At 25.7% G+C, this 20,169-nt stretch overlaps 1 protein-coding gene across 1 annotated transcript; it reads left to right on the forward strand.

The window, feature by feature from the left end:
- Positions 1-208: 208 nt before the first annotated feature.
- LOC129981954 (zwei Ig domain protein zig-8-like) lies at positions 209-13,332 on the forward strand. Its single transcript, XM_056093025.1, has 6 exons — positions 209-613; positions 4,119-4,321; positions 6,957-7,167; positions 8,867-9,163; positions 10,050-10,205; positions 12,653-13,332. Exons 1-5 carry the CDS (start codon positions 496-498, stop codon positions 10,166-10,168), a joined length of 948 nt encoding a protein of 315 aa, XP_055949000.1. The 5' UTR covers positions 209-495; the 3' UTR covers positions 10,169-10,205; positions 12,653-13,332.
- Positions 13,333-20,169: the final 6,837 nt, after the last annotated feature.

Consider the following 20,169-nt stretch of genomic DNA (forward strand, 5'->3'; position numbering starts at 1 on the left):
TCGCTCTAGAGTACATCAATACAAAAACATAACTTTGCTAAGTTTGATAAATGCGGAATATAACTAGCATATTTTATCATCGGATTATTAGAACTTATTACGAAAGTAGCTGTCTATGTTCTTTTATTTATCGATGCAGCAATGAATTATCTTTATTAGAAGGAAAAAAAAAAGTATGTTTCGGTGAGGTTTGGCAATGACAATCCGTCTTCTTGAGTTGAGAGAAACTGAAAATGATGGAAATTAAACATGGTGAATGTTGTAAGGTTTGCTTATGTTTAACTTTGTTGATCAATTTCATCATATTAAAGTAAAAAAACTTCCTGGAAACCTTAAGCTTTCCCGTTGGAAAGAACCCGTTCAAGAGTATACGCCGGAAAAAACAAACCTCCTTCCTTCTTGTTGGTACAGTGAACTTTTTTTAATGAAGAGCCTTCATGAACGAAGCACTGGGCAAAAATTCTATTAAGCTAAATTACTCTGGTTTCTCAGAGTATGGAGGTGGATAGAAAAATATTTACAATGCATACTGATTTTATATCCCGGATCTTTCATCATTTCTTTATCGTTTTACTTTATTATAATGTCAGTTTGACACTAAACTTTGTAAATTGTAAGTTTCACTATCATATATTTTTTATTTGTTTAAATGTCTTTTTATGTTTTGATGTTTACCTTCCTTAAGGAAAGCTTAGAAATTTGTTTCAAAATGTAACTATTAAGTTATTTCTTTTATTAATTTTTTTGGTATTGATTTCAAATTAAAATGTTCCATTTTCTTATATCGTTATGAATTAAGATGATTGTTGTTTTTATGGGAAATATTTTCTGAAATGTAATTAAATTTTAAAAATTATTGTATTTCTAGTTATATGATCATTTTTTTTGTATTTATAGAAATTAACTTATAAAGATTATTGATAATAAAGTTTTAACTCGCTAAAGTTTTTCATTCGGAAAAAAAAAAAAAAAAGTCCAAACTAAACAATGTAATTTTTTTAATTACAGCGTTTTTTATGAAAAAGGTTAAAAAAATTGCAAAACTGTATATGAAAATGTAAATGTATGTTTACTAAATATTATCCTAAACAACTATATTGTTACTTGAATATTATAATTTATATATTTGAAAATATATACTGTAAGAAGTTCAGGAAAAGTAATTTTTAACATTTTATTTCTAATTGCATTTAATTTCAGTTTTAACTTGTAGGTGCAGAATTTTAAATGTTGCTGATTAGTTATAAGTCAATAAAGTGACAAATTGCAATGTTTGTTAGCAATATTTAGGTTTCATAGCTAATATTTTCTTACTATAGTATGCAGTAATTTTTTTATTGTAATGTTTTGCCATGAAGCGAGTATGGCATTTAAAATTTGAATTGTTAATTGGAATATATTAATAGTCTGTCACTATACTCTTGTTTTAGTTATATTATAAATTTAAATCCTTGTTCCAAGCAATATTATATAAAAGAATATTTTATTATATTAAGCTATCTAAAACAGTAAAATTAAAGAGTATAGCACAGGAAAAACAGAAGTCTCATTTAGTATTGCAACAACTTGTAGAATTAATGTAGATTCCATATTTAAAAGTCCCTTATTAATTTTTACTATATGCATTCAGATGGTATTCATACCAGGGCTATTGTTCAGAAATAAAGCACAAATGGATTTTGATGCTCTAACTTCGAATGGAAGACAGGAAAAAATCAAAGCTTTCAATGTCAGATTTTATAATTTTGGGAAAAAAAATATATATAAAAATATAAATAATAATATAAAATGTAACAAATTGCTCTCTTATATATTTCACAAAGTTCAGTAATGCATAATTAAGTTGAGATTGTTAGAATAAAAAAAATTAAAAAAATGATTTGGAAGTTGGTTTATTCTTTTATTGAACAAAATGGTGCGAAGAAAATTTCTTATAAATATGTACTTTGTTTACGAAGATAAATTTAAGCTTTCATTTATTATTATTTTAAATAGAGACACTGTCTTACTTGGACACGACACATTTCCTAGATTTCAGAATTGAATTTCCCATACGTGAGATTTATTTTCCTTTTATGTAACAAATCTACAATATTTTTAATATCTCAAACTTATTTTTATGAATTTATTCATTTTATTATTCAGTTAATAATATTTGTCTTACTTCTCAATGTTTATGTTTTGACATTTCATGACACTGTGAAATGCTTCTTATACTTTTTGTTGTATGTTGTGTCATGTCTGCTTACTATAATCTCTTACTATATTCTTATGTTTAGACTAAAAAGCTATGCATATATATATAATCTTAATGTTTCCTACTTAACAATATGAGTGAGTCAAATGAACAAAATGCTCTCCTTATTTTGTGTTTTATAATTATATGTTAAATATGTATTTCAATAAAAAGGATAGATCCAATCAGATTTGATTATTTTATGAATGATTAACTGCTTTTGGCAACCAGCTGGTTTATTGGGATTATTGTTTCCAACATTTTCTTTTCTATATATCGTGTAATTTTGTCTCATTCATAAAATATTTTTAAGCTTCAAATTTTGATAGTCATATGACATGGCTTATTTTTGAAATGTTATGTTATTCTGCTTTAAATTGAAGCACAAATAATTAATTTTCATAAAAATTCTGATTTTATTCTATAAAAATATATCTGATAATACTTTAAAAAAAAGTTTTTTTACTTTTAAAAATATTTAAATAATGTTAATATTTTTTTTCAACCAATAAATGTTTTTTTTCTTTTTTAATTTAAATGTTAACTGAAGCATTCATGACACTTCAAATTTTAAATTTAAAAAAAATCTATATTCTGCAACAAAATTTTACTGAGTTATGAAGCTTTGAATATCACTATTTTAGGACAGTCAATCAATTTCATATTCTTGGACCAAACGACATTGGGAAACTTTAGGTGTTTTTTTGGCTTACATATATAGTTCACAGAAACATTTTACTTGTAATATAACTTGTAACATTTTACTTGTAATATTGTTTGATTCTAAAACCATCTGCACTTTTGCGCATGTGTTAGGATGTGTTTAATTTAGCAAAATATGAGTAAGAAAAGAGATGTTTCAATTTAACAATAAAGTAAATTCCCTTAGTGAGAATAGAACTGCTGAAAAGTGGTCTTCTCAGAATGCTGAAATGAACAGTATTTATTTTATTTCACAAAGACACATTTTAAAAATGACATTTTTCTAAATTTAGTTTGTAGCAAGTTAATTTTTTTTTATTTTGAGCTTTAGTCTGTATGATGGCAATAAAGCTAATGCTAATAAAGTTTTTTTTTCTTATGCACATGCAATGTGCTTTTGTAAGTTAATTATTATTTTGTGTAAAATAAATTTTTTTGAAAATATGTAAGTATTTTTTAAAAAAAATAGTTAAAGAATAAAAACAATTTATGTGTTAAAAAAATGATATTATTGAAAACATAATTTTTTCACTTTTGAAAATGGTGCAAAAATCATTTTTATACTACCTGAAGTTGTAACTAATATTATCTGAAGTTGTAGTGGAAAATTGTCAACATTTTATTTTTGTGTTAAATTTTAAAAAGGTCGCTCTGAAGCTTACATTCTCAACCTCCAAAGTATATATGTGTGCCGATTCTTATAATTCTGGTTGAACAATTTTGTTTTTAGTGTACTAATACACAGACACACGTTCATCATTATTATAGGTAAAGATGAATGTTCCAGATTAAAAATTTCTAAAATTTAGCGGTAGGATTCTTCAGGATTTCACAATTATGGATTTTATTTGTTTGTAAATAAAATCCATAATTGTGGAAGGAAAATGATTTGGTTATTAATTCTTGAAAGGAGTAGAAATTTTATTTATTAAAGAGGCTACAGTTTCATGATTCACTTTTGCAAAATTAGGTTAGATTCTTCTGAGTGTTATTTAACTTTCAACTGAGAATTAATCATTAAATGTTTTGCACCCAAAAAATAATTCATAATGAGATTGTTTATCATATAATATAATCTGTTTAAAAGTTTTATATGTATTTATGAATTTGCACTTAACTAGGTACTAGGATAATCCTGCAGTACTCGTAAAATGTGATGTTTTTTACTTGTATGTTATAGATATGGACCCTGTTCAAGCTATACCTCCTCAGAGCATACAGCCACCACTTGACAGTGGTGTGACCGAAGACCCATTAGCAGCTCTCCTTCCTCACTATATTAAGAAATCCAATATTGATCCCTATTTGACTAGAAATGTTACCACTCAAGTAGGCCAAACTGCTTACTTGCATTGTATAGTGAACCTGGTTGGAGAAAGAACAGTATGATCTATATATTTAATATTTTTATCTTTTTAATTCTTTGTTTATAAATGAAAATTATTCATGATAAGAATTTGTTGAATATATTTCATTTAGTGCAATATATGCATATATTAATTTATGACTTAATGATTATATAAGAAAGTTATTTTGATGAAATTTTGCAATAAATTGTTGTTCTAATTAAAGCTATTTAATATTAAATTATATTCAATAAATGATGTACAAGGGAAGTGGCTACACATATATGTTGTTACTGGAAATAAATCTGAAATTGAAAAGTCAGAGGGTCCATTTTGCTGAGTGTAAGGTGAACAGAGTCTAATTGGCACAAAAACATGAATAACACTTTATTCAATACAGACACACAGATAACAAAAAAAAAAAAAAAAAAAAAGCTGAAACATATACAAAAAATAGCAATTAAAATAAGCACCTGTACAAAGTGCTTAGAAATTTGTAGAAGAGAAACATCACTCAATTATAAATGCCTATAGAATGTCTTCTATTTTCAATCTGCTATTCTACTTTAATTGAATTTGATTGCTAACTCAATATTGATTACATGATTCTTTAACTGACTCAGTATTGAAATCATAACTTTGTCGTCTGGCATTTTTTATACTTTCCATAGCAGGATGAAGGTTTTAAACAGATTACTAAAACTTGCATCCTAATGAACCTAAGGTCAATTTTCTTGTAGATTCTGGAATCTTTAATTTTGCTGCCTAAGCTACCATTGATTCAGCATCCATCTGAACTATCTGTAAAATTATTTTTTTTACTAGAGATATTGCACTTGGAATCAATGCTATAAATTTCTTCTGTCCTGAGATTCTTTAATAAGCATGAATAATACAAGAATTTAAAATTAAAGGAAACATTAAAATTATTTTGTTTTATAAATTGAATTATTGTATTCTTGAGTGTTTTATTTACACATACAATTTCTTCTGTGTATTTATACTTGTGTGAAAAAAAAAAGCCTTCTATCTTTTTAAGAATAGATTACTGATGATAAAGTATAAAAATGGTCATAAAAATCATCTAAGTTACAGTTTAATTCAGTTTGAATGTTTTTCAAAATTTCTTACTTCAATTTGAATAGAATCCGTTAAACAATTTGTCTTTCTTATCCTATTTTTGGTCATCTTTATAAATTACAATGTAAATGTTTGGTTGTTTAAAATCTTAACTCTCCTAAAGTTCTTCACTAATTATTTTGAAATTTTGACAAAACGTGGTATTCAAATACACACGTTTTTATATGCCTATTATATAAATGTTACTCCTATTACTGTTTTTGCTCTTTTTGTTAATGCCGTCCAACAGTTGGTACTGCTTTACACAGCACTATCTGTTGGAGGTCAAAGCAACAAAAGCTATGCTAAGTATTTTATGATTCCATTTCATTGTTTCTGATTGCTTTGTTAAATTGAATTTCCATAAATTTCAATTTATTTCCATTTTGATTTAATTAATTTGTGTGACAATCCTTTAGGATTGAACTACACATTTTATTGTGCACTTAGTAGAATGGCAAAAGATTGTCTCACACACACATATACAAATCTGGCTCTTTAACAAAACCACTTCAAATGAAATTGATAATGTAATATGCACTGAAATATCCATTGTCAATAAGGATTTGCAGGAAGTTGAGACAAAAATTATAATACATGTACTTTAGGGTACACTGAATCCAATTTTATCATACATGATAAACAAGAAATTTTCTTAGAATCTCTTAAGCATTAGTATCCAATACAGTTACATGGAACAATGAATATTCTTTATATAGAAATAGATCAACAAATGATGGTAAATTGGCAACCGTAGAAATGCGAAATAGTTATTTTGAAGTAGATAATCAGTGGGTTATTCCATATTCACTTTAACTATAATGCAAATGAGGAAAATGAGTCAATGGACAATCTAACATATTCATATAAACTACATTAGGCAGATTGTGCATTGTACATCCTGTCAAGATGAATGCTTCCTTCTTTGCATGTTGTTGATAAATGTGCCTGGTTCTATGTCCAGGTCCTGGCATGTCAATGATGTTTCATATGGCAGTTTTTGTAATGTATATTCAATTCTGAATTTATTGAAAAATGAGGGACACTGGGATATATGCATTAAAGCACATGCAGCATGCTACATTCAAATCAAATTTATCAGCAGCAATGACTGCCTGCTCTCTCTCTCGACTCCTACTGAATTATGGAAGAAATATAAATAACACATGACTAAAGATATCTCCCTTTAAATATACGATGGAAATTCAAATCCTTTTAAACATTGTCTTTAAAAACAAAATTTTGCATTATAAATATTTAAATTTCAGGAACTGTTATTTGTATTTTAAGAAACAAATTTTCTGTATTTGCTTCTTTGATTTTTATAAAAATAAAATTTTACCAATAAAAAGTGTTGGTATCCTATAATTTTCCTTTATGTTTTAATTTTCTGTTGATTAATTTTGCTAATGTTGGTTCATTTGCATGTATATATATAAAATATAATATAAAGCTTGATAAATTTTATGTGTATGTAGTTATGTATAGGTTCATTATTTTAATGGTCTTTGTAAATATTGAAATAAAATTGACTAGAATTGACATTATTTTAGGTTTCTTGGATAAGACTAAAAGATTTTCATCTTTTGACTGTTGGAAAGTACACCTACACTAGTGACACTAGATTCTCTTCTGTATATATGCCAATTACAAATGATTGGGCCCTGCAGATAAAATATCCGCAGGTTGCAGATGAAGGACTATATGAATGCCAGATCAGTTCATTTCCTTCTAAGAGCATTTATTTTAGGCTCTGGGTTGTTGGTGAGTTTATTATATATATATATATATATATATATATATATATATATATATATATATATATATATATATATATATAAAGTTGTTGACAGTATTGAGGGAAAGTTGAGACAGTATTGTTGACATTTTGACTTATAGTTCACAAGATTATTTTATATGTATTGGATTCAAAAGGTTTGTTGTCTATCAAATTACAAAAATTTTGAAATTTTTATGCATGAAAATTTTGGTACTTGTATTGCACTTGCATTCACGTTTAATGTAATGTTTTCCTTATTGCTCTCTTTGGCATGATGAGTCATTTTGTCTAAAACCTTTGGACCACCTAGAATAAATTGATTTATGGAAAAAAAAATTTCCCTTAAAAACATTTTAAAGTAATGAAAAACTATACAAACAGTATTTATTATTCTGTAAATAAAACTGAAGTTATTCTGAATAATTTTTTTTATTCTTGAATTTTTATTTTTATTATTTTTTTTTCAATATATTACCAAGAAAATATTCTTCAGTCAATATATAATTTTAAAAGCAGTATAACTATTTCTCCTCTTGTGAAGGCAAATGACATCAAGCATATTTCTTGACTTTTTTTTTTTTTTTTGGAACTGCTTTAAATTTTTACTTCCTTTCTTACTGAAACAAATGCTCTACCACTAAAATATTAAGATTTTATTTACTGTTGTAGAGCTAATCTGTAGGTGTTTTCAACTGCTATGCAGATAACTTTATTTTTCTTTTAAATTAAATTATATAGCTTTATATGATGTAGCTAGTTTACTGTTAATGCTGAAAGAGAGCCAGTAAAGTGTTTTTTCATTGAGGCAAAAAAATTAATAAATTCTTTAGTAATTTGAGAAAAGAAAATCACTTTCTTGTTTCTCTTTCAAAATTTCCATTTTAACCCTTTCGGGACTGGAGGGGCCTCTCTCTATCCTATATACATGCATGGGATGGAGCATACACGAAAGGAATCATTTTACAGGACAGGAATTTTGCTTTGCTAAATCTAACTTTGAAAAAAAAAAAATCATAAAAAATAAAGTTTAAATCCTAACATCATTTTTGCTACCTGTTTAGATTATTAGTTCGTTTATAATATGGGCATATTCTTCTTCTGGTAAATGGCATTTTCTTGCTATAATAAACTGAAACCAATGCTTTCAATAATAAAAAGAAGTCTGCAAAATGTATCTGAAAGTTACGCAAAATACAACAGAACTGAAGTAAAACCCAAAAGGACTAGTTACATTTACACAGTAATAAGAAAAAAAGAAAGAATTTGGAAAGGGACCGGAAATACAAATGATTCTATCAAGTGGAAAGTTACACAACCCAGCTCTGTTTATATACATTACTCTTACCCATCCCCCTGCAACAGCTGATGACTGAAATACTAATGTCAGGCTAATTATGAGCAAGCTGAAGGTCAGGATACTCAAACCATACTTATTTCAAAAGTAATGGACAGAGGGAGATATCTAGTGGTGTTTAAAAATTGTTCCTGTTTAAAATGCACATAATGCATCACTTCCAGTGAGTTTGATTTCAAGAAATGCACGGGTGGTATGCCCAGCTTCGAGAGATATTCGTAGATGAGGCATATATGACACACCATTCCTGAAAGGGTTAAGAGGATGTGAGAGATGATTTTATTAGCAAATGAGAATTTCACAGACTATTTTGATATTTACTTTTTCAGTTCCTGAAGCAAGAATTGTTGAAGGACCAGACATGTATGTGGAGGTCGGAAGCTCAATCAATCTCACATGTGTAATTATGGACAGCCCAGAGGCACCTGCTTATGTGTTCTGGTACCATGATAATCGTATGATCAATTATGATTCCTCTCGTGGATCCATCACTGTTCAGAAAGGGGGTGGAAATACAGCAGTCAGTCGACTGCGAATCAAAGACGCTCAACCCAGTGACTCTGGCAATTATACCTGCTCCCCTTCAAATGCTGATACTGTCAGTACACTTGTTTATGTTGTCAAAGGTAAATTCAAAATATATTTTTGTTAAAAAAATATTTGAAGATTATAATGTCTGAAATACTGTTAATGTCATCAACATGATGCTTGTAAATCTTGAAATAGTCACAAAATTCACTACTATTCTTTGTAGTGTATTATTGAATCCATTCATGGCATGTTTTCCAGCTAGATGGCATGTTCTCCAGCTCTAAGAGTTTTGAAATGCAAAAATAATTTTATCTTTTTCAGTCGGAAAAGGCTCTAAAAATGAATGTCAAATAGTTTGTCAAGCTCATCTTATTCTGAGATAAAAACCAAATAATAAATTGATATTTAAATTTGCAAATTATTTTTAGCATAATGAGATATTTTTTATTAATCCCATAATTCATTGTTAGGATTAAATGATGAAAATTTTGGGATGCCGTTTCTCTGATATCTCACTAATAATAATAAAAATAATAAACTAAATGTATTTTGTTATGTATCAAACTTTGAATTTACAATTGATGTATTGGAATGTGTAAATTTTCTTAAAGGATATTGCTGTTTTGGATAAGGATAATCTTGAGTTAGAAAATTTTAAAAACTTCATCTGTTTATGGGGGGGGGGGGTAAAATTATAATTTTTAATGTATAGTTATAATATAGCAAAATATGTAGTTTAAAATATTTTTAAGATAATAATTTAAAAGATTTTCATAAAATAAAATTTTTTAAAGATACATTTTGTTTTCCATACAATGAAACTTTTTTATGAGAATACAGTTTTAAATACAGTAATATGTAAATTCGATTAAGTTAAATTTTTCTTAAAGCCGCAAATTCTTATTCTTGATTACTTGTCACATTACTTTGTTTCATAAATTTGTGATTAATAACATAGCATAAAATTTTATTTAATTTTAGGTGAAAAGCAAGCAGTTGTTCAAAACATAGAAGGCACTGCAACCCAGAAAGGTTTTAGAATCAATATTAACAACATCTTGTTGTTTGTTGGGATATTAATTGTCTGTTTTATCAGATGATGATTTATTTGAATGCATTGATCACCAGAAAATGTTGGTAAGAATTTTGTATTTTATTGTTGAATTACTGAATTAAGTATTTTATTTTCCAGGTGGTGACTTTGTTTTTAGAATTATGGCCTCATGACCTTTTATAGTAAAGTAGAAAAGAAATCATAAATAAAATTTTTATTTCCTCTTAGAAAAACTCATAACTACATTTGAATTGGCAATTATTAATATGTAATTTAAATAATGAAGGGGAATTTATGTATATTTGAAATCATATATAAAGTATTATATTTTTATTCTTGTTACAGCCATTTTCAATTGTTTTCAACCTATTGTATCACATAGTTACAATTACCTTTACCTTTATTTATAGTATTAATAAAAATATACCTTTTCATTTATTGCTTAAAAATGATTATGATTGTACATTTAAAATTATAATAAATGCATATCATTTTTATTGTAGTATTTCTTAAAAAAATGTTAAATCATGTAAAATACATATTAATATAAGTTATATATTAGTATGTACATAGTATATACATAGCTATTGAAAATTACACTTTTACAGTGTTCATTTTTAAAAATTGCTCTGATTTGAATATATTCAGTTGTTCCATCAATTTTAAAATGATAAAATATGCTTATTGCATTAAATAACCTAATAAAATGTCACAATAAATGATTATGCTGTGGTAGGAAAATGCTTCCAAATTAAATTAACTTCAATTTAATAGGCCAGACATTTATATCTTTTTATATCAATAACTGAAGACAGTTAAAGTAATGTTAGATTGTAAACAGCAATAATAATAATAAATAAATGAAAGTCTATATCTATCTACATTAAACAACTTATTGTCACTTGAAAAGTGTTACATTAAATAATTTTTTATCTTGCTGTTCAAATTAAATTATACCCATGCATTTAAAAAAATTAAAATGAATCAATAATAATTGTGAAATAAATAAGCTGCTATCATTTATTTTCTTCTAGTTATATTACAAAAGTGATGTATTAGATATTTTTAAAATAATAATATAAAAAATTAATAATGACAATTAATTATAATCTGAAGTTGTCAAAGGGTAATCATTTATCTTTTGCAAATTTAATCATTACAAAAAAAAGTTTACATGGTTGTTCTAAATTTTTTAAATATTAAAAATAACTATTTATGAATAGTAGGTTCTATGATGCAAATTTTAAAAAATCTATAATATAAATCTTGAAAAAAAAATTTTTTAAAGCTGTTCATGAGGACAAAATAATAACAATAAATAAATCTATCTCTAATGGTTACACTAATTATTGAAATCTAATTATTGTGCTTCAAAACAATTGCCCATTACTGACTACTGCAAAAAAACAACTCTCCATTTTTCAAAAATTCTTAATTTTCAGAGATTTTTAAATCTGTTTGATTATTGACAGGATAAAATGCACTGAAGCACAGCGCCAAAATACTTCTTTTTTCAATATCGTTTTCATAGACATAACAGGAGATCCTCTTTCCTCCAAAATTTTCTTCTTTGGGAATAAGTACTTTTACAGCTATATAACACAAATGAAACATATGTATTCTGATAAATTAATAGAATTCTAACATGAAGATTATTTTTAAATGGATACTAAAGGTAAAGAAAATTCTCTACAATAAAAAAAAATAAAAAATCATACATTATTTGAAAGTAGAAAATTTCTCTCTCATCAAAATTTTATGAAAAATCTCTAAACTTTCATTTAAGGCAAATCAAATTCACCTTGATAATTGAGTTCAGTTTGCAATTCAATACTATCTAAACTGATTTTATACTAAACTTGGCTGATTTGGAACTATTTATTATATATTTTTTTTTATTCTGAATAGATGAAAGATGCAATAATATTTTGGCTGTTATATTTTACTTCCAAAATTTCTTTCAATTCCTTAATAATAAATACTTGAAATTAAAATGTGCAAATTAAACATAGAAAATAGTACAAGATAGTTTAAACTAATCATATTGCTATATCTGGCTGGTTAAAAAAAATTTTTTTTTTTATATTATTATATTTTGTTACTTTTGTCAAACTAAAAATTGACATTATTTTTTTTAAGTTTGAAAAATTCTTTGGTTTGTCTTTTCCGATTTGATTATATATTTTATTATTAAAATGCAAAATTTAATTCTGCAGCCTTAAATAATATAATAAAGTAAAAAGCAAGTATCTAATTATTTTTCTTTGGATCTCTTGCTGTAGAGGCTGAAATGATCAGAAAAACTATATAACTTTAATATGATGAATATAATAATAAAAAATATGTATAATCCTGTTTTATTTTGAAATCTTTTGAACATTTTTTTTTAGATTTCAGTCAATAAAACATTGATGTCATAAATATTAATAGTAGAATTTCTTGTAGTATATTGCTTATATTGGTATTAAAAGTGTTTTAAGAATATTCATTGCCATTGACCATCTAATTTTTTTTTAAAACTTTCTTTTAGAAAGAACAAATGATCCGGTCTTTTCATTGTGAACTTACAATTGATATCTCCTTCCTCAATGAAACAAACTTGTAACCTTGCGTGTGAATATTAAAGATCTCAAAAATTGAATCTTTGGAATGTTTACAAATTGTCTATGTGAAATGGAAAGTTTGAATTTATCATTTCCATCGTATATCTCCATGTCATCACACTGTAGATTACAAATTTTACTTAATGTTTTCAGATATAAGTCAAAGTGAATGCCAAATTTATCTACTTATGTTTTAATGTTTATAGTTGTTGTTAATGTTCAGAATGTTCATATCCTATTATAAGACACACTGAACAACCAACATAATATTTTGTTGAATTTTTTAGTACTTCTTTTTACTTTTTTTATTATGTTTTATTCCCTGTTGTTTATCAGATTTATTACTTTCATCATCATATTAGCATTATTTATTTTGTTGTAAAATCTTTTATAAAGATCCCCTTCCCTATCTTAGTTAGACAAGTATAGTTCTACTCTTTAATGATTATTAAAAAACTAACATAATGTTAAACCTACTTTATTTTTAAAAAAAATACTTTTGTAAAGATTTTTTTTTTAATTCAGAAACTTAAATATTAATGCTTTATTTAGCATAAATAGGAATAGTTTATTTCCCAGTGTTTGAAAATTCACCATATTAATTTTTTTTAACTAAAAAAATGGAAAAAAATTGTTTAGAATATTGGTGGTAGCTTTTTTTTTAATAATTGGTTTTTAGTAAAATTTTTCCTTGTAAAGTAGTTGATTAAATACTGTTTTTATTAATATATATATCTGTTTTAACATTGTAATCGTTATTAGATTGTTGAATATTATACTCCTGTTTGGAGTTCTCAAAGTTTGAATTCTTCTGTGAAATTGGATTTCACAAAGCAAGAGCTTCAGATTTTTAATTATCTAGTCAAATTTGTGTTTCATCTGCAATTTTTAATTATATTTTACTAATTCTTTGATTAGATATTTGAAATACCATTTTGTTGGCTTTTTTCAATTTGATTTTGTGATTTTTTTGATTTAAAAAATCATTTCAAATAATAAAAGAATTATTAAAAACTTGCGCAATAATTAAAGTAGTTATCAAATTTTGTTTTTCAACATCAGATTTAGATATATTTTAATACAAAGTTATTTTAGTGATTGTATTATTTATTATTTTGTTAAATTAATTTGCTTCCTTTTTTTGTTGAACAATTGCTAAAAATAGCAAACTTTTTTGAAATTTGTAAATAATGTAAACTTAGTTATTAAATAAAAGTAATGATAGCCAATTTGCTTTATTTGCCTTTTCTGGGTATAAAAAATAAATTACATACTAAAATGCCTAATTTAACTGACCCAGTGCAATGATATGCTTACTTTATATATTGAACTTTTTACAAAATGTAAGTTTCAAATTCAATTAAAATACTGATTAATTTAAAAACAAATCATTTGAACACTTAAGTTTTTCAAATATCCTTTACATATTTACATGGTTTGAAATGAACAGTATATGTCTGAAATGAGATTTAATCACATGATCAAGAGATTAAAAAAATTCATGCATTATATGGGTTTCTATTACAGAAAATTATTTGATATTATTTGAAGTTTGTTATCTTATCAAAGCTAACATTTTTAATACTAGCTAAAAGCAAACTCCTTTAAAAAATATATTTCATTATTATTTTTTTTTTAATTTATATATTCTATAGATATTTTTAGTTACTCATTTTGACTTCTTGTACAGTTCCTAATCCATTCTCCAATTTCCATGTTCCTAAACATTTTGGATGTTTTACAGTTAAATGTGTGCACTGTTTAAAATCAGTTTGTATAGGTTCTAGTATTTTTTTTTAATTAGATGCCAAACATTTTACTATTTTTAGTTTTGTATTCACTGTTAATGTTCAGTGTGGAAGAGTCATCTAGTCTTAACAAAATAATGAATAGAGCAAATTTTAATATGCCTTATTTTACTGTTATTGGCATTTTAAATATTGTTTAAACCTGTTATATATATTATTTTCCTAATTTATTTCTTCTTTTATTTATTGTTTGCCTTTATACCTGCATTTTCCCTGTATTTATATTTACCAGCAGTCATGCTAATTATTGTAAAAAAATTGCTATTGAAATTTTATTTTAATTTATGGACTTTTCTTTTAAAATTTTATATATAATTTTTCCTATATAATTGATTTTTTCATGTCAAAAGTTACATTTAAAAACGCTGTTGACAATATATAATAAAAATTGAGTTAAATTTAATCATAACTTTGTTAAAAATGTAATAAACATTTTTTTTTTTTTTTTTTATCACAAGAGTTTTTTAAAAGGTTCGGTGCAATCCAACATTTTAGATAATTTTAAACTTAGATTTGAATTAATAGAAGCCAATAATAGATGTGCAAGGCTTAATTAATACATCTGTTTTAAATGTTTGTAAGTTATTATTATATGTAAACAAATTGCATTTTTATTCTTTGTTTAATATTAGTTTGTTTAGGTAATTGTATTTTCTTCTTGATATTTCAATATCTGTTTGTTTCTAAAGTTTTTCTACTTTTAAAACTTATTATTTATTTATATAGCATCTTCCTTTTTTTTCATGGCATTTTTTTTTTTTTTTTTTGGTAATGATATCATTTTTAAAATTGCTATATTTTAAGTTATAGCCATTTTCAATTTGAAGAAATTTGTCAGTACTTGTCTAGACAAATTTTATATTTAAAATAAAATGTATAAATATTTTTTATGTCCATACAAAAATAATTTGTACTCTAATGATAGCATGTTAGGCATTTAAAGATTTTAAAGAATTTCATTTTCATGTTGTATTTATATTTAGATGTTTATGCATTATCTAGTCATTCATATTGAAATTTTCTCAGTTGATTACTTAACTTGTACAGAAATTAATATTCTTGTTGAACTAACTTCTTGAGAAAAATAAATGTTTCCATTAAAATGATTTTAAACTGTTATTGATCTCTTTTTCTGTATTGTAGTATTTGTGACTGCTAAACATTGCTGTTCCTTTGTTGTTTAACTCTTTTTATGTGTTCATTTTTTTCAAGTGTGTAATTGTAAAGAAATTGAGTTTCATATCTATAATTTTTTCTTGTTACTTTAAATAATATGTTGATTATTTCACTTTTGGCTTTTATAATTCAAAATTTTTATTTCCTTTTGATCCATTTTTTTTTTCCTCATTAGCTATTTTTTTTCTCATTAGATTAGAAGAACGATTCAATTTATTGTAAATTTATATTCATAAAAAATGCCACTATAAATTTGCCAAGCAAGGTTTGAAAAAGAAGTTAAGATAAAACAAGAACATTTTTAAGCCTTTGTATAAATGAAAAACACAAGTTCCATCAAAATAGTATTGTATAAAATTAATACAATTTATTATTTGAATGACTATGAAAGTTTTTATCTGTATTTTTAATGATCATATTTAAATAGAATTACCAAATATTTATATTTTATCATGTTAATAATTTATTAAATATTTTGAATTGTAATTAAAAATTGAATTATTCGAAAACTATTATGACATTTTATTGCTGCATTAAGATCAGCTGAATGCCCCCCCCCCCAAAAAAAATTTTATATACAAAAATTTTTATTTGAAAGGAAAACAAATGAAAAGGTCCCCCCCCCATCTTGTGGGTTTTTTCCCCCTGATATTCTTAGAATATTCTGTATTATATATCAAATAAGAAATTGGTTAATAAAAATAATTTAGATTCTATTCAAAAACTGTTTTAAATAATTTGTCTGCACCTTGTATTACAAATTTGTCACAAAGAAATTTTTTTCCCCTTATATCTTTTTAGTTAGCTTATTTTTAATTTCTTAGACACATTAGATCGGTTAAGTAATGCGAATTACCTTATCCCTTTGTTTTGATGGATTTAGGAACCAGCAACACATATCAAAACCAACTATAACTGATGGTATTTTTTCCCTTTAAGCAGGATGTGTTGAAAATCATCTTTATATATTTATTTGGAGAACTTGTTTTTAGATTTTAAACTAAGAGCTTAATTCGCCTTATTATAACATTGATATTTATTTTAGGATTTTGATTTTCAAAAATAGCCGAAATTTTGTCATTATAAAAACTTTGCAGGAAACTTTTGGAGGGGGTGGGAAGTGAAATTATTCATGGTGACTTTATTTAGTTGATTAATTGAATCTTAAAAAAGGGGAGGGAATCAGGAATATTTGCAGAATATCCATATTATTATTTCTGGCAGGAAGGCTATTATATTTTAATTCAATACTTTAGTGTCTATGTTAACTGCAGAGTTAACCAAATCTGATTTTTACACTATAAAATGATTAATCAAATTACACTTTTATTCTTTCGTCTTAACACTGGTTTATTTTTTATGTAACTCATAAAACTTCTCTAAAATAAAGTACTGTATAAAGAAGGTTAAATTTTGGTTTTAAACCATTTTTATTTGGGTAAAATATCAAGCTCGCATAAAGTATATTGAGATGTTATAAAATTTGTTTTGTTTAGTTCGTATCAGTTAGGTTTCATAATTGAAATATTATTTGTTTTGTGAAAACTCATAAAATAAATATACATTGAATTTATTAATTATGATTGAAATTCTAATAATGTGTTAATTTCTATATATATATATATATATATTCATATCATAATGAATATTTTATCTGTTTGGGATATTTCCCTAGCTCAAAAGGAATTCTTAATTTCTTCCATTTTCCTAAATGTTTAAAAAATGTCAATACTAATTAATAATCAGGTTTAGAAATGAATTATTAAAAATAGTTAGTTTTGTATATTGTTTCTATTTAGTAATATATAAAATAAGTTCAAGACATTAGTAAATTATTGATTTCTGTATTAATTATTGAAAATTCAAAATCCTTGAATTTTGTTTTTTATCTGACTTTTTACAGAAGTTTTGCGAAGAGTAGATTTAAAAGCTGTTTTATAGATAACTGACATTTTGAGCCTCTTCCATGACATGTATTCAAAACTTTTCAATTCATTATTTATATTGTATAGATACCTATAAATTTTACATAAAACAATCAATGAATAAAATATCTTTATAGACCTTAGTATTTTTGTTTTTGAATCTCATTTATTTTAAATGCTGTGCTATTTCAAATGTTTTACAAGATAAAAAAAAAAAGTACTATACAGTTTGTACTTGTGAATGAAATTATTTTTGAATGTGTACATTTGTTGCTTGGATTCTGGATAGGTTCAATTCTTGCTATGAGTGTCAAGTACTATTAATCAATTCTGCAGGGCAAAAAGTTGAACTGAAAATGGTCCTGCAATTCAATGTTGACTCCCAGCTGTCTTTCTACAGACTGTCATGATCAAAGACTGTCAAAAATTGACAGCCTGCTCAGAGAACTCAATGCATTCAACTATGTTTTTCTCTTTACACTTTTCTGTAGTATTTAACTATGAATCTTTTAGTCACAGGTGTTCTCATGAAAAAGTTCTATTAACTTTGTTGGTGTTATGTGACAATGTATCATATGAATCCCTAGAGTTGAATTCTATTTGCCATCATTGTAACAAAGTACAATTTTAAGTTGATTGTTCTGTACAGAAAGGTGTAATAAAGTTGTTATTGTATTGAAGTTGTGGAAATGTTATTTTGCCTCACTGACATACAAAATTGTTTCTATAAACTTTTTTCAGTGTAGGTACTTATCATTAGATAAAATTAACGTCAGACATATTCTATTTGTTCACATTTTTCTACTTGTTATTAAAAAATTAAACTCATTCAAGCTTTCCATTTTTGTCAGTGAATAATCATACATCCTAATCTCATTAAAAATTAGTTTCTTTTCGCATAGTTCTGTATTGCAGCTGGGCAAATGTAAAAATTAAGTTCTCACTATTTGTCAATTTAATGCAGACCTAATGTATCTACGACCAGTTTAAAATTGATAATATCCAGTAATATATGTAACTTTTAGATTTATAATGAGGTGGTGGTTAACATGTTGTCTTTGAATTTAAAAATCATAAAACTCCCTGAAAGTTGTCAGAAAATAAATGATTGTCTATTTTTAATACAGTAATTGGATTTGTTGATTTGCAGGATGGTTCACACAGTTCTTGAACTCGAAATTCTTCACCTCTGAGCATTGCAATTGTATTTGGTAATAACATGACAATGAAATTAGTTAGCAAGTAGTTATTCACAATTTTTTTTTGTGTACTTAGTAATTACAAGATAATACTGGAATTGGAGAATTTTTTTTAAAGTGAACAATGACTGACAACTTTTTGAGTCTTTTTTTTCTTTTTTTTTTTCTTTTCTATATTTCCGTTAATTTGCTGCAGCTTTAGATTGGAAACGCTATTGCTGCCGTTCGCGCCACATTCAGCCATTAGGCGATAAACTTTTTGGATGAAAATGACTGTATATCAAAACTGTTCCATATTTAGACTGTTAAAATAGTTTCAATCTTCCCTTGTAAACAACACATGCCTTTTGATTCATCTTTCCATTTTAAAGCTGGGTTAAGCTTTGATATACAGTCATTTTGCGCCTTGCGAGGTTGGCAATTTTTCGGTGTCACTTTTGCTACCGTTACCGTATTGCTGCCATTCTTGCCACATTCGGCCATTTAGCCAAAATTTGGCGATAAATTATTTTTTGGCAAAAATGACTGTATATAAAAGCTGTTCCTAAAGCTGAACAATATGGATAGACTATAGACATTGTTCCTATTGAAACCGAGGCATCATTTCTGTAATCCACACATGGATCGAAATTTTGAGCGATGTACTCCTTTTCGGACCAAATATAAGGAACGTTTGTTTTTCACTTCTTTTTCTGTGTCTCAAATTTAAATGTCTTTCTCTGTCAGCAGACATGCGAGATTCATTCTGTCTCTATAATTGAATTGCAGTGCAATTTAAGGAGACACGGTTACTTTGCTTAGAAGAAGATTCTTCTATGAAGAAAGTGTGGACATTCTTTCTCTGATGTTCGCTAACCTAACATTTCTTTCCTCTACATTTTCATTATAACGCAAAAAACGGCGATTCGAGATTCAGGAGCAAGTTTCACAATTCCAAATCAAGATAAATATTTGTTCAATTTGGTAAATATGCCTTTTTAAAAAATTAACAAATTCCAGACACCATTATATTTATTTTTGTATTAATTTTTTAATGGCAATTTTTAATGTTTCTTCATCCAGGCAATTATAAACTTCAAAAACCCATTGAATATGATACTTTGATCAACTAACTGGAGATACAGTGCTTGTTCAGGGTGGGAATCTGCAAGTTCTAATTTACTTTAAAATAATGAAAGGTAAAAACTGTGTTATTCATTATGTTATTTAAAATGCATAGCACATTGTTTAAATCTGTAAAATAATTCATTAATATTGTCTTCCCACAAAATAATCTTTTCTGTTAGTATTTAAAGATAATCTTTAAAAGATTTGATATATTTTAGTGAAATGCATT

The sequence above is a fragment of the Argiope bruennichi genome, chromosome 8 (assembly GCF_947563725.1).
Source record: "Argiope bruennichi chromosome 8, qqArgBrue1.1, whole genome shotgun sequence".
Classification (NCBI taxonomy): domain Eukaryota; kingdom Metazoa; phylum Arthropoda; class Arachnida; order Araneae; family Araneidae; genus Argiope; species Argiope bruennichi.

Coding starts and splice junctions, on each gene's coding strand:
- LOC129981954 (XM_056093025.1), top strand. CDS start 496: ATGGAGGTGGATAGAAAAATATTTACAATGCATACTGATTTTATATCC. Junction 7,168..8,866: donor TTTTAGGCTCTGGGTTGTTG/GTGAGTTTATTA, acceptor TTACTTTTTCAG/TTCCTGAAGCAAGAATTGTT. Junction 9,164..10,049: donor ACTTGTTTATGTTGTCAAAG/GTAAATTCAAAA, acceptor ATTTAATTTTAG/GTGAAAAGCAAGCAGTTGTT.